At 43.6% G+C, this 18,338-nt stretch overlaps 1 protein-coding gene across 1 annotated transcript; it reads left to right on the forward strand.

The window, feature by feature from the left end:
* Window positions 1–365: 365 nt before the first annotated feature.
* Window positions 366–15,285, forward strand: ankk1 (ankyrin repeat and kinase domain containing 1). Its single transcript, XM_055880988.1, has 8 exons — window positions 366–826; window positions 1,128–1,410; window positions 1,625–1,776; window positions 3,680–3,738; window positions 3,927–4,082; window positions 12,510–12,622; window positions 13,144–13,174; window positions 13,543–15,285. The coding sequence occupies exons 1-8, from the start codon at window positions 642–644 to the stop codon at window positions 14,811–14,813; spliced, it is 2,250 nt and encodes a 749-aa protein (XP_055736963.1). The 5' UTR covers window positions 366–641; the 3' UTR covers window positions 14,814–15,285.
* The last annotated feature ends 3,053 nt before the right edge of the window (window positions 15,286–18,338 follow it).

Raw genomic sequence — 18,338 nt, forward strand, 5'->3', positions numbered from 1 at the left:
ATTAAAACAACCCCCCCCCGGCTTAGACTCATATGGGTTTTAATTCGGAGCGTTTTTTAAATTCTCCCTGTCTGATTGCAGTATTAAAGTACTGCTGGACAATACATTTATCACACAGTAATATCTGTTCGGGTAGATTGCGTTGGATACCCTCCAAAAACTGAGAAAATGGCTATGATTAGAAAAATACCCATCATTATGGATGTCTCTATTGTGATTGGTTGATACTCTGTCAAACACTGTCAAACTCTCATGCACAAAAGATCATCATAGCACTTGAGTGAGTATATATACTACAGCATTCCAGGTATCAGAGCTACCTGGTTTATCAGGTTTCCTTCGTGTTCTCTGGTGGAAGACATTCACGCTGTGGCCTTCTGGTGGGAACCTAAGCAATTTTCTTGGCAGATAGTGTAGTGGAAACCGGTCTTGTTACATTCCTATGCAAACAAGCAGTGACATGGCTCCTCCCACAACCCACAGTTAACCACTATCGAGTCTTAGACACACTTGTTTGCTGCTTCTCCTCCTCCGTGGTTGTCTACACACTTCATGGACAAGGGAGACCCCGCGGAGAAGTTATTCTGAGTTTGTGTGAGATTCGAGACGGTGTTGTGACACACAGGAGGAGCTCTGCCCCCATGGATCGTGTTGAAGGGGGCCTGGAGAAGTTCAGGGTCTTCAAGAAGGATGACTTTGAGGCTGACTGGATTAAGGTGACAGAACGCAGCTTTGGCCAGGTCTACAGAGTGAAACTCAAGCTTTGGAGGGAAAAGTGTGCCCTGAAAAGCTTCAATACCACACTTACTGGCACCAGTCTCTACAGGTATGGTTAATGTGGCTTTACTACAGGCCTAGAAGATACACTCGAGAACAGAGCAGACATTTCCCCGAATAAATCACATCATTGAATTGCCAGTTTTGAATGGAATTACAATCACTAAAAGAGAGCACATTGGGGCGTTTGGATAATTAGCAGTTTGCAGTATTGGTCTAATTACTGGGGAAATAAATGTGTTAGATTAGAAAGGTTGAAAGTGACAACAAAAATCTGTGGGCTGAGGCTGCTCAGGTGTGGAAAAAACCTGTCAACTCCCCCTTACGCTTATCTTTTCTTTATTTTGTAGGAGAATGATAGAGGAGGCATCCAAGATGGAGAAAGTGACATTCAAGTACATCGTGTCCGTCTACGGGGTGTGTAATGACCCTCCCTCCATGGTGATGGAGTACATGAGTAATGGCTCCCTGGATCGTCTCCTCACCAGCCACGTGTTGATGTGGCCCAAGAAGTTCCAGATGGTTCACGAGGTCACCATGGGCATGAACTTCCTTCATAGCATGAACCCTCCACTTCTCCACCTGAACCTGAAGCCTTCAAACATCCTTCTAGACGATCACCTCCACATCAAGGTGAGGATAGCTCCACAGAGACGCTGGTATGCCGTTTAAGCAGCTATTCCTGTTTAAAAAGTGTAATGAGCGAGACGAGGGTCCTTAATGATATCTTGACTCTTTTTTTAATTAGGCATGCAAACATTAAAAAGTGTAGGGTTATATCTGAATAAGAGTTCAGTGGTACGTACGCAGTAATGATTATCTGTCTGAAGAATATTTCCCTCCACAGATTTCAGATTTTGGCTTAATTAAGTGGGAGGAGGCTGGGAACAAGAAGGAATTCATTGAAAATTTGACTGCGAGAGGGAACATTTTCTACATACCTCCAGAGACATTCACCCTGTCCCCTGAGCATCCGGGAACCAAGTTCGATGTTTACAGGTGAGGTAGTTGCCAAGGGCGAATTCCTACAAACTCACACATAGGCCCACTATAGAACTGTGTTAATAGGCTAGTTTTTCTCTCTCTCTGTAATAGAAAAATTAGGAGTTACTAACTAGATATTTCAACAATTTGTTCAGTGTTTGATCCTGAAGTCATAGATTTTTTCAATATAGTTTCTAATGAGGTATAGTCTTTGATAATGTAGTTTAGATTGAATGTACTCTGAGCAACAAATATAAACGCAACAGGTTTAGTGCTGGTCCCTTGTTTCATGAGCAGAAAATAAATGATCCCAAAAATGTTCCATATGCTCAAATGTTGTTTACATCCCTGTTAGTGAGCATTTCTCTTTTGCCAAGACAATCCATCCACCCGACAAGTGTGGCATATAAAGAAGCTGATTAAATAGCATGATCATTACACCTTGTGCTGGGGACAGTAAAAGGCCACTCTAAAATGTACAGTTTTGTCACACAACACAATGCCACAGATGTCTCAAATTTTGAGGGAGCGGGCAATTGGCATGCTGACTGCAGGAATGTCCACCAGAGCTGTTGCCAGATAATTGAATATAAATTTCTCTACCAACATCGTTTTAGAGAAATTAGCAGTAGGTCCAACCGGCCTCACAACCATCCCGCCCACATTCGGCTTCCTCACCTGATACCAGCCACCTGGACAGCTGATGAAACTGTTGGTTTGCACAACTGAAGAATTTCTACACAAACAGTCAGAAACTGTCTCAGGGGAAGTCATCTGCATGCTTGTCGTTCTCACCAAGGTCTTGACCTGACTGCAGTTCGACGTTGTAATTGACTTCAGTGGGCAAATGCTCACCTTTGATGGCCACTTCTCCACATTGGAGAAGTGTGCTCTTCACATATTAATCCTGGTTTCAACTGTACCGGGCAGATGGCAAACAGTGTGTATGGTGTTGTGTGGGCGAGTGGTTTGCTGATGTCAACATTGTGAACAGAGTGCCCCATGGTGGCGGTGGGGTCATGGTATGGGCAGGCATAAGCTACGGACAACAAAACAAATTGCATTTTATCGTTGGCAATTTGAATGCACTGAGATATCTCACCCATTGAGCATGTTTTGGATGCTCTGGATTGACGTGTGCGACAGCGTGTTCCAGTTGCCGCCAATATCCAGCAACTTTGCACAGCCATTGAAGACGAGGGACATTTTACCACATCCTGATCAACTCTATGCGAAGGAGATGTGTCGTGCTGCATGATGGTGGTCACACCAGATACGGACTGGTTTTCTGATCCACGCCCCTACTTAAAAAAAAAAGTTATCTGTCACTAACAGATGCATATTTGTATTCCCAGTCATGTTCGGCTATGAAAAGCCAACTGACATTTACTCCTGGGGTGCTGACCTGTTGCACCCTCTACAACCACTGTGATTATTATTATCTGACCCTGCAGGTCATCTATGAACGTTTGAACATCTTGGCCATGTTCTGTTATAATCTCCACCCAGCACAGCCAGAAGAGGACTGGCCACCCCTCAGAACCTGGTTCCTCTCTAGGTTTCTTCCTAGGTTATGGCCTTTCTAGGGAGTTTTTCCACCGTGCTCCTACATCTGCATTGCTTGCTGTTTAGGGTTTTAGGCTGGGTTTCTGTACAGCACTTTGTGACATCGGCTGATGTAAAACGGGTTTTATAAATACATTTGATTGAAATTTGATTGACGTGAAATCCATAGATTAGGGCCTAATCAATGTATTTCAATTGTCGGATTTTCTTATATGAACTGTAACTCAGTAAAATCGTTGAAATTGTTGATGTTGCGTTTAAATTTTGTGTTATTAGATACATGGAGAAAGAACCACATCGAAGTTATCCTGTCCGGTCAGAGTGTTCTTACGTGTTCCTTGTTTTAATTTAGCTTCTCTATTGTGATGTGGGAAATCCTGACCCAGAAGAGACCTTATCAAGCTGGGAAACGTGAGTAGTGGTAATGCATTCTGATTCAAGTATCAGATTTTCCAAAAAATCTAATCACAGACACAGTAGTGTTTGACAAAGTTCATGTAGTTAAACTATACAAGCTTATAATCACATTTTACATTGAGAGGACATTTTTGAACATCATTTCTCATCTGAAAAAACTTCATAACATTCCTGTGTCACAGAAAGCAGTACAACGACAGTGCTGATGAAGGTGTCATCAGGTAGAAGGCCAGGCTTGGAAAATATCCCTGATGACAAGCCACAAGAATGTGAGCAGATGATCACAATAATGCAACAGTGCTGGGATCAGGATCCCAGAGAGAGGCCAGATTTCTCAGGTAACACTTCACCTGATTCCAGATCTGTTTGTGCTGTAAAATACCGTAGAGTAGAATAGATACGTTATTGTCCATTTGGTTCAAAATAAAATTTAGTTTTCAGCTTTTTTTCCCTACCTCAGACACACCCACGTGTTGAGAGGCACATGGTCAGCCATTGTGCTGTGCAAGATGGAGAGATATGTCTGGGGCTAAGTGGCTTACTCAATGGCATAATGGTAATGATCTGACACCAGCAGCCTTCCAGTAGCCAATTCAGCTCACATTTTTCCATTGCCAGGCCTGGAAACTTTGGTTATTGGTCCACCTCTATCTACTTACCGCCAACCAACTCCTATGGTCATTGTCATCAATGCCAGACATACGAAAATATCTTACATCAGGCTGGATAACATTGTGTGTCCCTCTCCATACCCAACCGCAAAGAACAACAACTAAACAAACTATCTTTGAGACAGCAAAAGGGGGAGAATAGCCACCCCTTGTGACGATCGGAAACAGTATAGAAACACCACTTTTTAATCAGAAAAAGGAAAAAATTATGAAGGGCCTCCTTTGTTGTCTCCAAGTGTCATAGGCTTCCCTTTTCAAAGATAAATAAACCTTTTAAGCCTATAGCTATACACATTACCCATGTGATTGCTCCAGCACATTGTTTCTTCAAAACAAGGCAAGCCCATATGTTGGACATTGACACAATATGGCTGAACATGTTGTGTTCAGTAAACGATGTTACACTGGCTGAGGCCCAGTGGCGATTTTAGCATTTAAATCTTGGTGGGGCAAAAAATATAAAATGTAAAATTATGCATGCCTGCTGAGCCACTACACAATACAACACTAAACAATACATTCATTGCACTACAACTGTAAAAGAAGGGTGCCCACAAACTATTAGGGCCTACATAGTCCCAACAGCAGTCCCAACACCTTACCACTGCTTCACCTGGCTATCAGCGGAGCCTTGTCTGGCAGCAAAACAGTTAATTCAGCCTCATTTACTGCCTTTAAAAAAAACACACAGCTGATATGGCTGACTTGTTTAAACAAATGTGGTTTCTACTGACAATTGAGATGTGCAAACTATGGCATAAGGGAATGACGAGCAAATTATAGGCAATCCGTAATTTCGATTAAGACATTAATGAGCAAGCTAGGACGGACGTTGTCAATATAACTATTTGTTCAGCACTTTTGAAATGTACAGCAACAGAATTCAGAACATGTTCCGTTCTCACAGAATTCTCCCTGTACACCAAGTCAGAACCGTAGGATAAATAACGGGGGCATATAAGCAGACAATGAAAGCTCTTACAATATTTGATGATTACATTTCTCTAAATGATTACATTTCTCAGGCTATAGGCTACATGTGCACGTGCACCACCAAGTCAGAACAGTAGGCAAAATTAAGATTATTAGCGTGCGGTACATGGGCTACTAACGTGCGGTACATGGGCTACTAACAGCTTACTACACAACATACACTTAGTATTACTTTCTTAGCTACAGTATACATATCTCCCTGGCATATTACATCATTTATGTAGGAGCATACTTTATTTAATTAATTTATTTATTTCACTTTTATTTAACCAGGTAGGCAAGTTGAGAACAAGTTCTCATTTACAATTGCGACCTGGCCAAGATAAAGCAAAGCAGTTCGACACATACAACAACACAGAGTTACACATGGAGTAAAACAAACATACAGTCAATAATACAGTAGAAAAATAAGTCTATATACAATGTAAGCAAATGAGGTGAGATAAGGGAGGTAAAGGAAACAAAAAAAGGCCATGGTGGCGAAGTAAATACAATATAGCAAGTTAAACACTGGAATGGTAGATTTGCTGTGGAACAATGTGCAAAGTAGAGATACAAATAATGGGGTGCAAAGGAGCAAAATAAATAAATACAGTAGGGGGAGAGGTAGTTGTTTGGGCTAAATTATAGATGGGCTATGTACAGGTGCAGTAATCTGTGAGCTGTTCTGACAGCTGGTGCTTAAAGCTAGTGAGGGAGATAAGTGTTTCCAGTTTCAGAGATGTTTGTAGTTCGTTCCAGTCATTGGCAGCAGAGAACTGGAAGGAGAGCCGGCCAAAGGAAGAATTGGTTTTGGGGGTGACCAGAGAGATATACCTGCTGGAGCGCGTGCTACAGGTGGGTGCTGCTATGGTGACCAGCGAGCTGAGATAAGGGGGGACTTTACCTAGCAGGGTCTTGTAGATGACCTGGAGCCAGTGGGTTTGGCGACAAGTATGAAGCAAGGGCCAGCCAACGAGAGCGTACAGGTCGCAGTGGTGGGTAGTATATGGGGCTTTGGTGACAAAACGGATGGCACTGTGATAGACTGCATCCAATTTATTGAGTAGGGTATTGGAGGCTATTTTGTAAATGACATCGCCAAAGTCGAGGATCGGTAGGATGGTCAGTTTTACAAGGGTATGTTTACAAGGCAGTATGAGTGAAGGATGCTTTGTTGCAAAATAGGAAGCTAATTCTAGATTTAACTTTGGATTGGAGATGTTTGATGTGAGTCTGGAAGGAGAGTGTACAGTCTAACCAGACACCTAGGTATTTGTAGTTGTCCACATATTCTAAGTCAGAACCGTCCAGAGTAGTGATGTTGGACGGGCGGGCAGGTGCAGGCAGCGATCGGTTGAAGAGCATGGATTTAGTTTTACTTCTATTTAAGAGCAATTGGAGGCCATGGAAGGAGAGTTGTATGGCATTGAAGCTCGTCTGGAGGGTTGTTAACACAGTGTCCAAAGAAGGGCCAGAAGTATACAGAATGGTGTCGTCTGCGTAGAGGTGGATCAGAGACTCACCAGCAGCAAGAGCGACATCATTGATGTATACAGAGAAGAGAGTCGGTCCAAGAATTGAACCTTGTGGCCCTCCGATTTGACACACTGAACTCTATCAGAGAAGTAGTTGGTGAACCAGGCGAGGCAGTCATTTGAGAAACCAAGGCTATCGAGTCTGCCGATGAGGATGTGGTGATTGACAGAGTCGAAAGCGTTGGCCAGGTCAATGAATACGGCTGCACAGTATTGTTTCTTATCGATGACGGTTAAGCTATCGTTTAGGACCTTGAGCGTGGCTGAGGTGCACCCATGACCAGCTCTGAAACAAGATTGCATAGTGGAGAAGGTACAGTGCGATTAGAAATGGTCGGTGATCTGTTTGTTGACTTGGCTTTCGAAGACCTTTAAAAGGCAGCGTAGGATAGATATAGGTCTGTAGCAGTTTGGGTCAAGAGTGTCCCCCCCTTTGAAGAGGGGGATGACCGCAGCTGCTTTCCAATCTTTGGGAATCTCAGACGACACAAAAGAGAGGTTGAACAGGCTAGTAATGGGGGTTGCATCAATTTCGGCAGATAATTTTAGAAAGAAAGGGTCCAGATTGTCTAGCCCGGCTGATTTGCAGGGGTCCAGATTTTGCAGCTCTTTAGCTGGATTTTGGAGAAGGAGAAATGGGGAAGGCTTGGGCAAGTTGCTGTGGGGGGTGCAGTGGTGTTGACCGGGGTAGGGGTAGCCAGGTGGAAAGCATGGCCAGCCGTAGAAAAATGCTTATTAAAATTCTCAATTATAGTGGATTTATCGGTGGTGACAGTGTTTCCTATCCTCAGTGCAGTGGGCAGCTGGGAGGAGGTGTTCTTATTCTCCATGGACTTTACAGTGTCCCAGAACGTTTTTGAGTTTATGTTGCAGGAAGCAAATTTCTGCTTGAAAATGCTAGCCTTGGCTTTTCTAACTGCCTGTGTATATTGGTTTCTAGCTTCCCTGAATCACGGGGGCTGTTCGATGCTAATGCAGTACGCCATAGGATATTTTTGTGTTGGTTAAGGGCAGTCAGGTCTGGAGAGAACCAAGGGCTATATCTGTTCCTGGTTCTAAATTTCTTGAATGGGGCATGCTTATTTAAGATGGTGAGGAAGGCATTTTAAAAAAGAAATCAGGCATCCTCTACTGACGGGATGAGATTAATATCCTTCTAGGATATCCAGGCCAGGTCGATTAGAAAGGCCTGCTCGCTGAAGTGTTTCAGGGAGCGTTTGACGGTGATGAGTGGAGGTCGTTTGACCGCTGACCCATTACGGATGCAGGCAATGAGGCAGTGATCGCTGAGATCTTGGTTGAAAACAGCAGAGGTGTATTTGGAGGGCAAGTTGGTTAGGATGATATCTATGAGGGTGCCCGTGTTTACGGCTTTGGGGTGGTACCTGGTAGGTTCATTGATCATTTGTGTGAGATTGAGGGCATCAAGCTTAGATTGTAGGATGGCTGGGGTGTTATGTTCCAGTTTAGGTCGCCTAGCAGCACGAGCTCTGAAGATAGATGGGGGGCAATCAGTTCACATATGGTGTCCAGAGCACAGCTGGGGGCAGAGGGTGGTCTATAGCAGGCGGCAACGGGGAGAGACTTGTTTTTAGAGAGGTGGATTTTTAAAAGTAGAAGTTCAAATTGTTTGGGTACAGACCTGGATAGTAGGACAGAACTCTGTAGGCTATCTTTGCAGTAGATTGCAACTCCGCCCCCTTTGGCAGTTCTATCTTGTCTGAAAATGTTGTAGTTATGGATGGAGATTTCAGAATTTTTGGTGGTCTTCCTAAGCCAGGACTCAGACACGGCTAGAACATCCGGGTTGACAGAGTGTGCTAAAGCAGTGAATAAAACAAACTTAGGGAGGAGGCTTCTAATGTTAACATGCATGAAACCAAGGCTATTACAGTTACAGAAGTAATCAAAAGAGACCGCCTGGGGAATAGGAGTGGAGCTAGGCACTGCAGGGCCTGGATTCACCTCTACATCACCAGAGGAACAGAGTAGGATAAGGGTACGGCTAAAAGCTATGAGAATTGGTCGTCTAGAACGTCCGGAACAGAGAGTAAAAGGAGGTTTCTGGGAGCAATAAAATAGCTTCAAGGTATAATGTACAGACAAAGGTATGGTAGGATGTGAATACAGTGGAGGTAAACCTAGGTATTGAGTGATGATGAGAGAGATATTGTCTCTAGAAACATCATTGAAACCAGGTGATGTCATCGCATGTGTGGGTGGTGGATCTGAAAGGTTGGATAAGGTATAATGAGCAGGGCTAGAAGGTCTACAGTGAAATAAGCCAATAAACACTAACCAGCACAGCAATGGACATTAAGGAGAGGCATGCTTAGTCGAGTGACCATAAGGGTCCAGTGAGTAGTGAGGTTGGTTGGGGTAACGGCGATTAAGACAGCTAGCCAGGCCATCGGTAGCAAGCTAGCATTGGATGGAGGTCTGTTTTTAGCCACCTCGTGCGTTTTCGTCTGTAGATTAGTGGGGTTCCGTGTGGTAGAGGGGATCAATCCAATTGGCAAATAGATATAGTTATATTGACCCAAGATAAATTGTCCGACAGACCTATTCAGATAGCAGCCGATAAGACAGCTAACAACTAGCGGGCCGCAGATGGGCGTTCAGGTAACGTCGCGACGGAGGGGCCTGTTGGATAACTCCCTCGGGCAGATAACGTTGGTAGTCCAGTCGTGAAGGCCCGATGGAGCTCCGCATTGTCAGTAAAACGGGTCCGGATAGGTGATTGTAGCCCACGAGTGGCTGATGGAACTCTTCAGCTGGCTAGCTCCGGAATAATTTATGTTTGCTCCAGGATCGACGTAAGCCAATAGTCACACGGATAGCAGCTAGCTAGCTGCGAGATCCAGGTGTAAATGTCCAGAGCTTGCGGTTGAAATCCGGAGATATGTAGAGAGAAATAGGTCCGGTATGTTCTGGTCCGAGTTGCGTTGTACAAAACTGGCGATAGCTTTTCGAGCTAAAAGATAGCTGATGACCACAAACCGTGGTTAGACGAATACTAACGTTAGCCAGTAAACTGGCTAGCTTCTGGCTAGCTTTTGGTTAGCTTTTGGTTAGCTTCTGGCTAGCTTCTGGTTAGCTTCTGGTTAGCTTCTGGCTAGCTTCTATTGTGGATTTCAGATATGAGGTAAATAATACTTTCTTTTTTTAAATTGGTGAGGCGGGTTGCAGGAGAGTGTTTTGAAGTTGAGTTTTTGGAAAATAAAATACATGAAAGATATGCGAAGAAAAATGTAAATATATATATACACGGGACACGACAAGACGAGGACAAAGGACGTCTGACTGCTATGCCATCTTGGATTCAAGACATTTTTGGACTCACCTTGTTGTGCTGTGCTCACTTCCTTCCAAACAACTCATTGTTGAATTTGCAATTTACAACTTGTTGTGTAATGTTTATGTCAAATGGCCGATGACCACCGATACGTTTTATCTATAATTTCTCTTCATTATTTGACAATAATTTAAAAGGATTTGCCAGTAGATTGGCAACTTGGTTCATGATGATGACTGCTAGCTAAGATTTTGAAAGTATGATGTTAACATGATCAGTCCAATCAAAGCTACTTTACATATAACGTGATTTGATGTCATCTTATCTGTGGCCAATGACCTTGAGCCTTCTTGGGTGGGCACTTCTAATGTAACTCTATGTCAGCACCCAAAGGGCTAGAATTTTCGAGTGCACCCCTTAGACTTTGCGGTGACGTAGTATCCCCATGAGTGACAGAACACTGAGCCAATCACGGTGCAACGTTCCAAGTTTTCTGCTGGCTTGCCCCACCACCACAGAAAGCACTGAGCTAGGCTGAAACACCTGCACGTTGGAGCTGCTTTACTCAAGTTAACAAAAAAGAAACCATATTTGAATGCGACTTTGTTAACTTAATGATTTCTTTACGTTGTTTGCAAACTGATATGTGAAACGTATTAATGCCAAAATAAGATGCAAAACAGGCAAGCCCAAAATGTGGAGCTCTAACCCAGCTGCCCTGAATGACGGGTCACCACTGCTGAGGCCAGATCCTCAGACGGGTTGCAAAGGGAGGGTATATTACTGGTAACTTTCTAAATTTACCAGTAAACTACCGGAATGTTGGTAACTTTCAAGGATGTTATGGAATTTTCATCACATGACATCAAGTGGCCTTTTTGGGTACTTTAGATTATCACAAGGGTCTTTAATTAACTTTGGCCCACTGTGTGGCCTTATCTGTCCCACTATTGTTTGTGGAGTCATGCTCTGATGAAGGTCGACTGACTGATGGCTTAGTCTCTATTAAAATAAATGTGCATCTGACTGGAAGTTTCTCCAGTTTTGCATTTTGCCTCCAGCACCTTCACTATTTGGTTTTCACATGTAAAATATATAAAATGATAAAATAAGACGATTTTAAAATAAAAAATGGACCAACAAAGCTGCAATGGACACAGATATAAAAAAGGAATACTTTAAACGAATGCATTTTTTAAAAAGGTATTAAAGTATAAATGTACACATTGTTTTTATTTATTTAACTAGGCAAGTCAGTTAAGAACAAATTCTTATTTACAATGACGGCCTACCCCGGCCAAACCCGGACGACGCTGGGACAATTGTGCACCGCCCTATGGGACTCCCAATCACAGCCGGTTGTGATACAGCTTGGAATCAAACCAGGGTTTGTAGTGATGCCTCTAGCACTGAGATGCAGTGCCTTAGACCGATGCGCCACTCGGGAGCCCTTAAGTTACCGTAGATTGCCATAGATGTCCTGTTAATTACCAAAATTATGGTAACTTTGGTAAATTACCTGTAGTTTATTTACCAAGTGCTCAGACATCACTCGGACCTGAAATGCCCAGCACTCAGCAACTCTGCATCTGTTTCTGCATAAAGATCATAATTATCCTGTCCAGGGCTTGTACTCTGTCAGCTTTCTGATTGTAGACTTTGAGGAGACGCAGAGAGACTCGGAGAGCACGTGCTCTGTTCAATGTAAAGCTCACTGATGTGAGATGCCTTATTGTAATATTCTAAAATAAACTCAGATAAGATTGGATCATTTACAAGAGCTGCAGGCAAGCAATTAAGGCAAAGGATTAAAGTGCCATGTTAATGAATACTAATAAACACCATGTGTATGCATACACTGCCGCATCGAAATTAGCAACATTACTAAGCGATTTTCCATATTTCAGCATTATTACGCATAAGAATAGGCTGTTTGCATTCTACTTCGCATGTCATAAAATGGACACCTTAAATCTGTATGACCAAAAGTGTGCAATTGTTTCAGGGTAATTGTTCTTCATCTTCAGTGCCCTTTAGTATTGTGTTGACTATACCAGTTACTGTATAATATGAAAAGTTTTAATAAAACTACAACCTTGTTTATCCCAAGATCGAAAACACAAATGTTTGAACAGAATTGTAAATAAATAAAATACAGTATTCACACTTTTACACATCTTGTTAACATGTTGAGTATGACGGATACATGCACTGCATCAATCAAATCCCTCTGAATTTGAGAATATGTTTTTAATGACCAAACCTCTTTGTCTGTTTGTTTGTTTCCAGACACTGTTCGAAAGACAGAAGCTCTGAGCGACGTCCTGGGAATAGGTGGACGTAGCAACGGGGATAAGACACACAAACCTGATTATACCATGCTGTCGCCGAGCTTCAGAAGAGTGAGTGCTCAGTGCTGCATCCTCCATCAATGTTGAGATAACAGATACAGCATCCACCATCAATGTTGAGATAACAGATACAGCATCCACCATCAATGTTGAGATAACAGATACAGCATCCACCATCAATGTTGAGATAACAGATACAACGCTCAAACAAAGTCTGTCTGTCTGTCTGTCTGTCTGTCTGTCTCTCTGTCTCTCTGTCTCTCTGTCTCTGTGTCTCTGTGTCTCTGTGTCTCTGTGTCTCTGTGTCTCTGTGTCTCTCTCTCTCTCTCTCTCTCTCTCTCTCTCTCTCTCTCTCTCTCTCTCTCTCTCTCTCTCTCTCTCTCTCTCTCTCTCTCTCCATGTGAATGTGTGTAAAAGAATACCTTGACTATGCCAACTGTATGGTTGTATAATGCATGCATCGTGTATAAACAGTTCTCATTAGCTCCATTAATAACAACATTAACTTGTTGATGTGCTGCTATTATGATGACTACTATTAACACTTTTTTTTTTATTATATCTCCATTAAGAAATCCACATGCTCACTCGCCAACCCTCCAGGTGAGTGCATGGGGAAAACTCATGTTTCCATGTGTCTCAGTGCCTCTAGGGCTGACATTTAAAATGCAATTCTACCAAGTGTTTTCCACATATGGAAAACTGGAGAAGGTGTAGCTTTGGATCATGTGAACAAAAATGCTTATTTAGCTCTGGGTCTTAGACTGTACAAAATGCATTGGAGGAAAGACATGTCTCTTTAGACAAAGCCAACTTGTATGCAAATGCATGCACGCTTCAATAAACCATGGCTACTGTCACAATCAAATGAGGCAGCAGACATATTGCTATACTGTATCAGATTGATTTGCATTGGCAATACCTCTGCCTCTGTGTCTTATCTGGTTTATGTTGCATTTTTACATTCACAGACATGAGCAACACCAGGGATGACATTCTCAATATTCTATCAAGGAAAGACTTTGAAAACTTCAGACAGGCCCTTAGAAAGGAGCATGTGTCTATGCTCTTCAAAGACAACAACACTCTTCTCCACTACACAGTGGTTAGTGGTGACACAGAGAGTGTGAAGCATGTTTTGAGTCTTGGTGCGGAGGTAAACTCACAGAGCGTCAGAGGATACACCCCTCTCATTGTGGCTGTGCTTCACAAGTTCCACGAGATATGCTCCTTGCTGACGGAGCACGAGGCAGACGTTAAACTTGGAGATGGGGACCAGTGGACTCCTCTGCACTTTGCCGCTCAAAGCGACGACAGCAGAGTTGTCCGTCTGCTACTGGACAGTGGCGCCCAGCCTAGCGTTAAGGAGAAAGCCGGGTGGACGCCGCTTCACCTGGCCACTCAGAACGGCCACGAGAACGTCGTGCGTCTCCTCCTGACGCGGATGGGGAGCGCCGACGAGCACGAGGAGATCCACGGGAGGACGGCGCTCCACGTGGCGAGTGTGTACGGCCACCTCGCCATCGCCAAGCTCCTGCTCAGTAAGGGAGTTGACCCCAACGGGACGGACCACTCCCTGACCACCGCTCTACACCTGGCAGCCGAGGAGGGCCACAACAGGGTAGCCAGGCAGCTGGTGACAGCTGGCGCCGATGTCAACTCACCGGACAGCCGGCACTACACCCCATTACACTTCGCCGCCCTCAAGGGACACACGGGCATCTGCAGGCTACTGTTGGGCAACGGGGCGAATCCCGACCCCAGGACCCTCCAGGGTTGGACGCCCATGCACTTGGCGGCGCTGAAGGGCCACGCGACCACCGTGCTGGAACTAGAAGCCCACCAGGGCTCTATGGACCTGCCAGGAAAGGGTGGCTGGACACCCCTCCACTTGGCCTGCCACCACGGGCAAGAGGAAGTGGTGTCCAAGCTGCTGTCGGCCAAGGCCAATCCCGACATGGCAGAGGATAGCGGCTGGACGGCGCTCCACTTGGCGTGTAACGGCGGCCTTTTCCCCAGTGTGCTCCAGCTCATCTCGCATCGGGCCAACGTCAACGCTCTGAACAAGAGCCAGGCCACCCCATTACATCTGGCTGCCCAGAACGGCAGTGTTCCCATTATCAAAGCCCTGCTAATGAACGGGGCAGAGAGGAGTAGTAAGGACTCGACAGGCTGCACAGCCCTATCCCTGGCCAGGAAGTGTCAGAAAGAGGAGGTAGTGCAGCTACTGGAGGACAGTTAATGAGTCTTTCACACTACTGTGCCGAACCGAGCCGCACCATACCAAGCTGTACTGAGCTGAGCTGAACCGAGCCGAGCCAAACAAAGCTGTACTGAGCTGGTCTGGTTACATATCCACCATTGTTGCTGGAACTGTGCTAAAAAATAGTAATGTGAGAATAAACTATCCGAGCCAGTACAATTTGTTTCGGGTTGGCAAGCTGGTGTAAAAAGGGTACTAGAATGCCAACAACGGCATGTTGAACGATAACTCTGGACAGGGTAACACTGATGTCAGGCTTACTGACTAAGAAGTACAGTACATCACTGTTGGGAAAAGTGTATTGATACTCTATTGATTTATGTCTCTACGGTGTCTACGCTGTAATTGGGAATGTTATTCGGAATGCTCAATATTATATTACATTGTTATGTTAATTTAAATTGTTTAATTATTTTTTCTCCAGTGGTCAAGGATGACCTTACTGTCTGTTGTCGACATCTATAAATATGTAATTATGACTCTGACCATGAGTGGATTATAAAATAACTTTTCATTAGCTGGCAAATAGTGAAGGTTTTTCATTCTCCTCCCTGCGGTGACCAACCAAGAGCACGATATCTTGTGCAAGTCTAAGCTGCCAGGTTGACACATTATATTGAATAGGACTGAAATGCATTGAGAAATATATTTACATATACTTATGTTCTCATTTCCATGGCACAGGTGACCAAACATTTTTTTTTTTAAATACTCCAGCATATTAGCCATGACCGTACTGTAACATATCCCATGAGTGGTTGTCACAGAAAACAAACATAGTCAGCTAGTACTCACATCATATCAGATCAGTTGGATCTACTTAACTTAATGCTTCCCTGACAGGTGGAAGTGATCCGAAACCTGTGTGCGATGTAATCGAAAACCTTCCCACAATGTTTATCTCACCAGACAGGAATGATATCAATGTGAAACATTGCAATCATTCTCACTACCACCCTCCCCGTGAGAAGATAACTCGTTTGACAGCATTTCTCTCTCCCCAAACAGTGTGATGATCTCTTTCTGACACCAGTGCACTTCATTCATAAAAGACTGTGTGCCACTCCCATCCACAATAGTTTACAGCAGACTTCCGGAAAAATGTAACTCATCTTCACCATCTAATCAAAGTTAGTCTGAATCAATGGCTCCGGCACAACCTTTTACACCCACAGTGACACATTTGACGGTTTCCATCAGGCTATAATTCAGTTTGCAAATCCCTAACAGAATTTCTGAGGAAGGTCAGGAGACAACGTACAACAGCAGCTAATGCCAGTTTGATTGAGCAAGCCGTTAAGGGCATTGCATCACAGCAAGGGATGCTAGGCAACAACAGGAGTTGAGATAGAAGAAGGAACGCTTACTGTCGTCCTTTTTCCATGGGACATCCCTTGTAGGCCTACTACTTTCAGACAAAATGTTGCATTATTAATGAACGCTATATGTTTGCACAGTCTATGGATATTAATAGTACACCAAACTACCACTACAATGGTCGGTGGTGTATTTAATTCCCCAGCGGGCTAGAGGGATATCTTTGAGTTGAGACAGCCTCTCACAGGGTTAAATGATCCACAGAGGCCTGTGGTGCTTAGCAACTGCAAACATGACTAATTCAGCCACTGAACCAGCTCCTGACCCAGGTGTGCCGCCTCAACAGCCCCCCTCCAAGAAAGTCTCCTCTGCCCGGGCACCTCTGGTCTTGCCCAGGTAATTGACGGGGAGTGATCTTTCAAGTCTCCAGGGTGATGATGTGGAAAACATTTTCCCCTGTCATCTTAGCCACCACTTGGCCTCTCAGTATACCTATATTTAATACCCCCGAGTTTAATCCCTTTTGCTGCCCAAGGTTACTATTTGGGCAATTATCATTAAGTCTTTCTTCTAGCAGACCTGTCAGTATAGACACAGGTTGAAGTCACAACTATTTTATAGGCTGATGAGTTTGAAATACTTTCCCCAGACATCCACTCGCTCAGCCAAATATATAATAGCCTTCGGCGTAGTCTAAGTATAAGCAGCATAGATACTGCAGAACTGCATTATAATACCAAGCAAGCCCCTCATTCTCGCATTACTCAAAGCAACTTTTCCATGCCCTTGTTTTCATCAATATACAGTATATTATTGCCCTTAGTCTTCTTGTCGTCATGCATGGCCCTTTAAGATGATTCATATTTCAGTTTACCGCGAGCGCCTCAACAAAGTGCACAGCCCCCCTAAATTTCTCTCTCTTTCTCTTCCCGTCTCTCTCATCTACATCTCTGTGATGGTTTTACCCATCCATTTATATCTCTTATCAATCTAAAGTCATGATATTTACTATTTTCTGACATTTTCTGAGTAGGTCGGCTTGTTTTTTGCGACGAGAGACATGTGTATGTACAGTATGAGCTATAGCTGCAGTGGCTACCATGCACTGAGGGCCATTTCCCATTGTACAATGTGTTAGTGAAATAGCAGCAATCAGACAGATTCATTGGTGATAACGGAGAGAGCTCCCCAGAATTGGACCCTTTGACGAATCCCTACCTGAACTTTCTGCACAAGTGGAATTTGAACCTTAAGAAAATATCTATTTTGCTTTCCACTTGCGGGTGGATGGAGGGGGCACGATGGTTCACTGGCTCTCTCAGTATAGGCTCAACAACCACAAACATTCAAATAGAATTTTAGGTATCCAATAGCATTTTAGTGAGCAACTATGCTAGTAGAATTTTCAACACTGGGAAACAAACATTATTGTCTCATACTATATTAAGCTTCTTTAAAAAAAAACTTTAATACCTCACATAAATTGCTTTACAGCCCGTCTATTTGTCATAGATAATAAAAGTCATATCATGACATTATGATGTATTATATGAAAGTCATTTAATTGGATCCAACTTATAGAAACTTAAAAAACAAATGGGCCTGTTGGCAAAGTTTCCATTGCCATCCCGGTTTCTATTTTCTTCTGTTGTTTGTTTTTACCGTAGCTCCCATTTGTCCGTTCCGGCATACATTTGACATTTTACTGTACAGTAAAAGTAAGAGGCTTTCAAATCATTTGGGATTAGAGTCAACACATGGGTATACCATAATCTCCTCTGATAAATGTGTTACAGCCTTTGGTTTTTCTCTCGATTTCGAGGTTGGTTCTCTTTGGGTGTGGCCACAGATCAGCCATTATATTAACCAGATACTCAAGTGGCTGCTCTAACAATGAAAGGAAAAGTCTTCAAAAATGGTAGGCAGTCGGGAGGAGGCAAGATCGGGTGGGACCATTCCAACCAATGAGAGGTCAGATATGTGTGTGAACAACTGTCACAACTGTTTCCACTAGTTACCAAGTTGTCTATGTCATAAAAATTCATAGTTTTAATTTAAGGTCAGGGGTTAGATGTGTGGTTAAGGTTAGGATTATGTTTAAAATCACATTTTAAGAAGATACATTTTAGAAATAGTGTCACGATCGTCTTGAGGATAATGAGTGGACCAAGGCGCAGCGTGTGAAAA

The sequence above is a fragment of the Salvelinus fontinalis genome, chromosome 24 (genome assembly GCF_029448725.1).
Source record: "Salvelinus fontinalis isolate EN_2023a chromosome 24, ASM2944872v1, whole genome shotgun sequence".
NCBI lineage: Eukaryota > Metazoa > Chordata > Actinopteri > Salmoniformes > Salmonidae > Salvelinus > Salvelinus fontinalis.

Coding starts and splice junctions, on each gene's coding strand:
- ankk1 (XM_055880988.1), top strand. CDS start 642: ATGGATCGTGTTGAAGGGGGCCTGGAGAAGTTCAGGGTCTTCAAGAAG. Junction 1,777..3,679: donor ACCAAGTTCGATGTTTACAG/GTGAGGTAGTTG, acceptor GTTTTAATTTAG/CTTCTCTATTGTGATGTGGG. Junction 3,739..3,926: donor ACCTTATCAAGCTGGGAAAC/GTGAGTAGTGGT, acceptor CCTGTGTCACAG/AAAGCAGTACAACGACAGTG.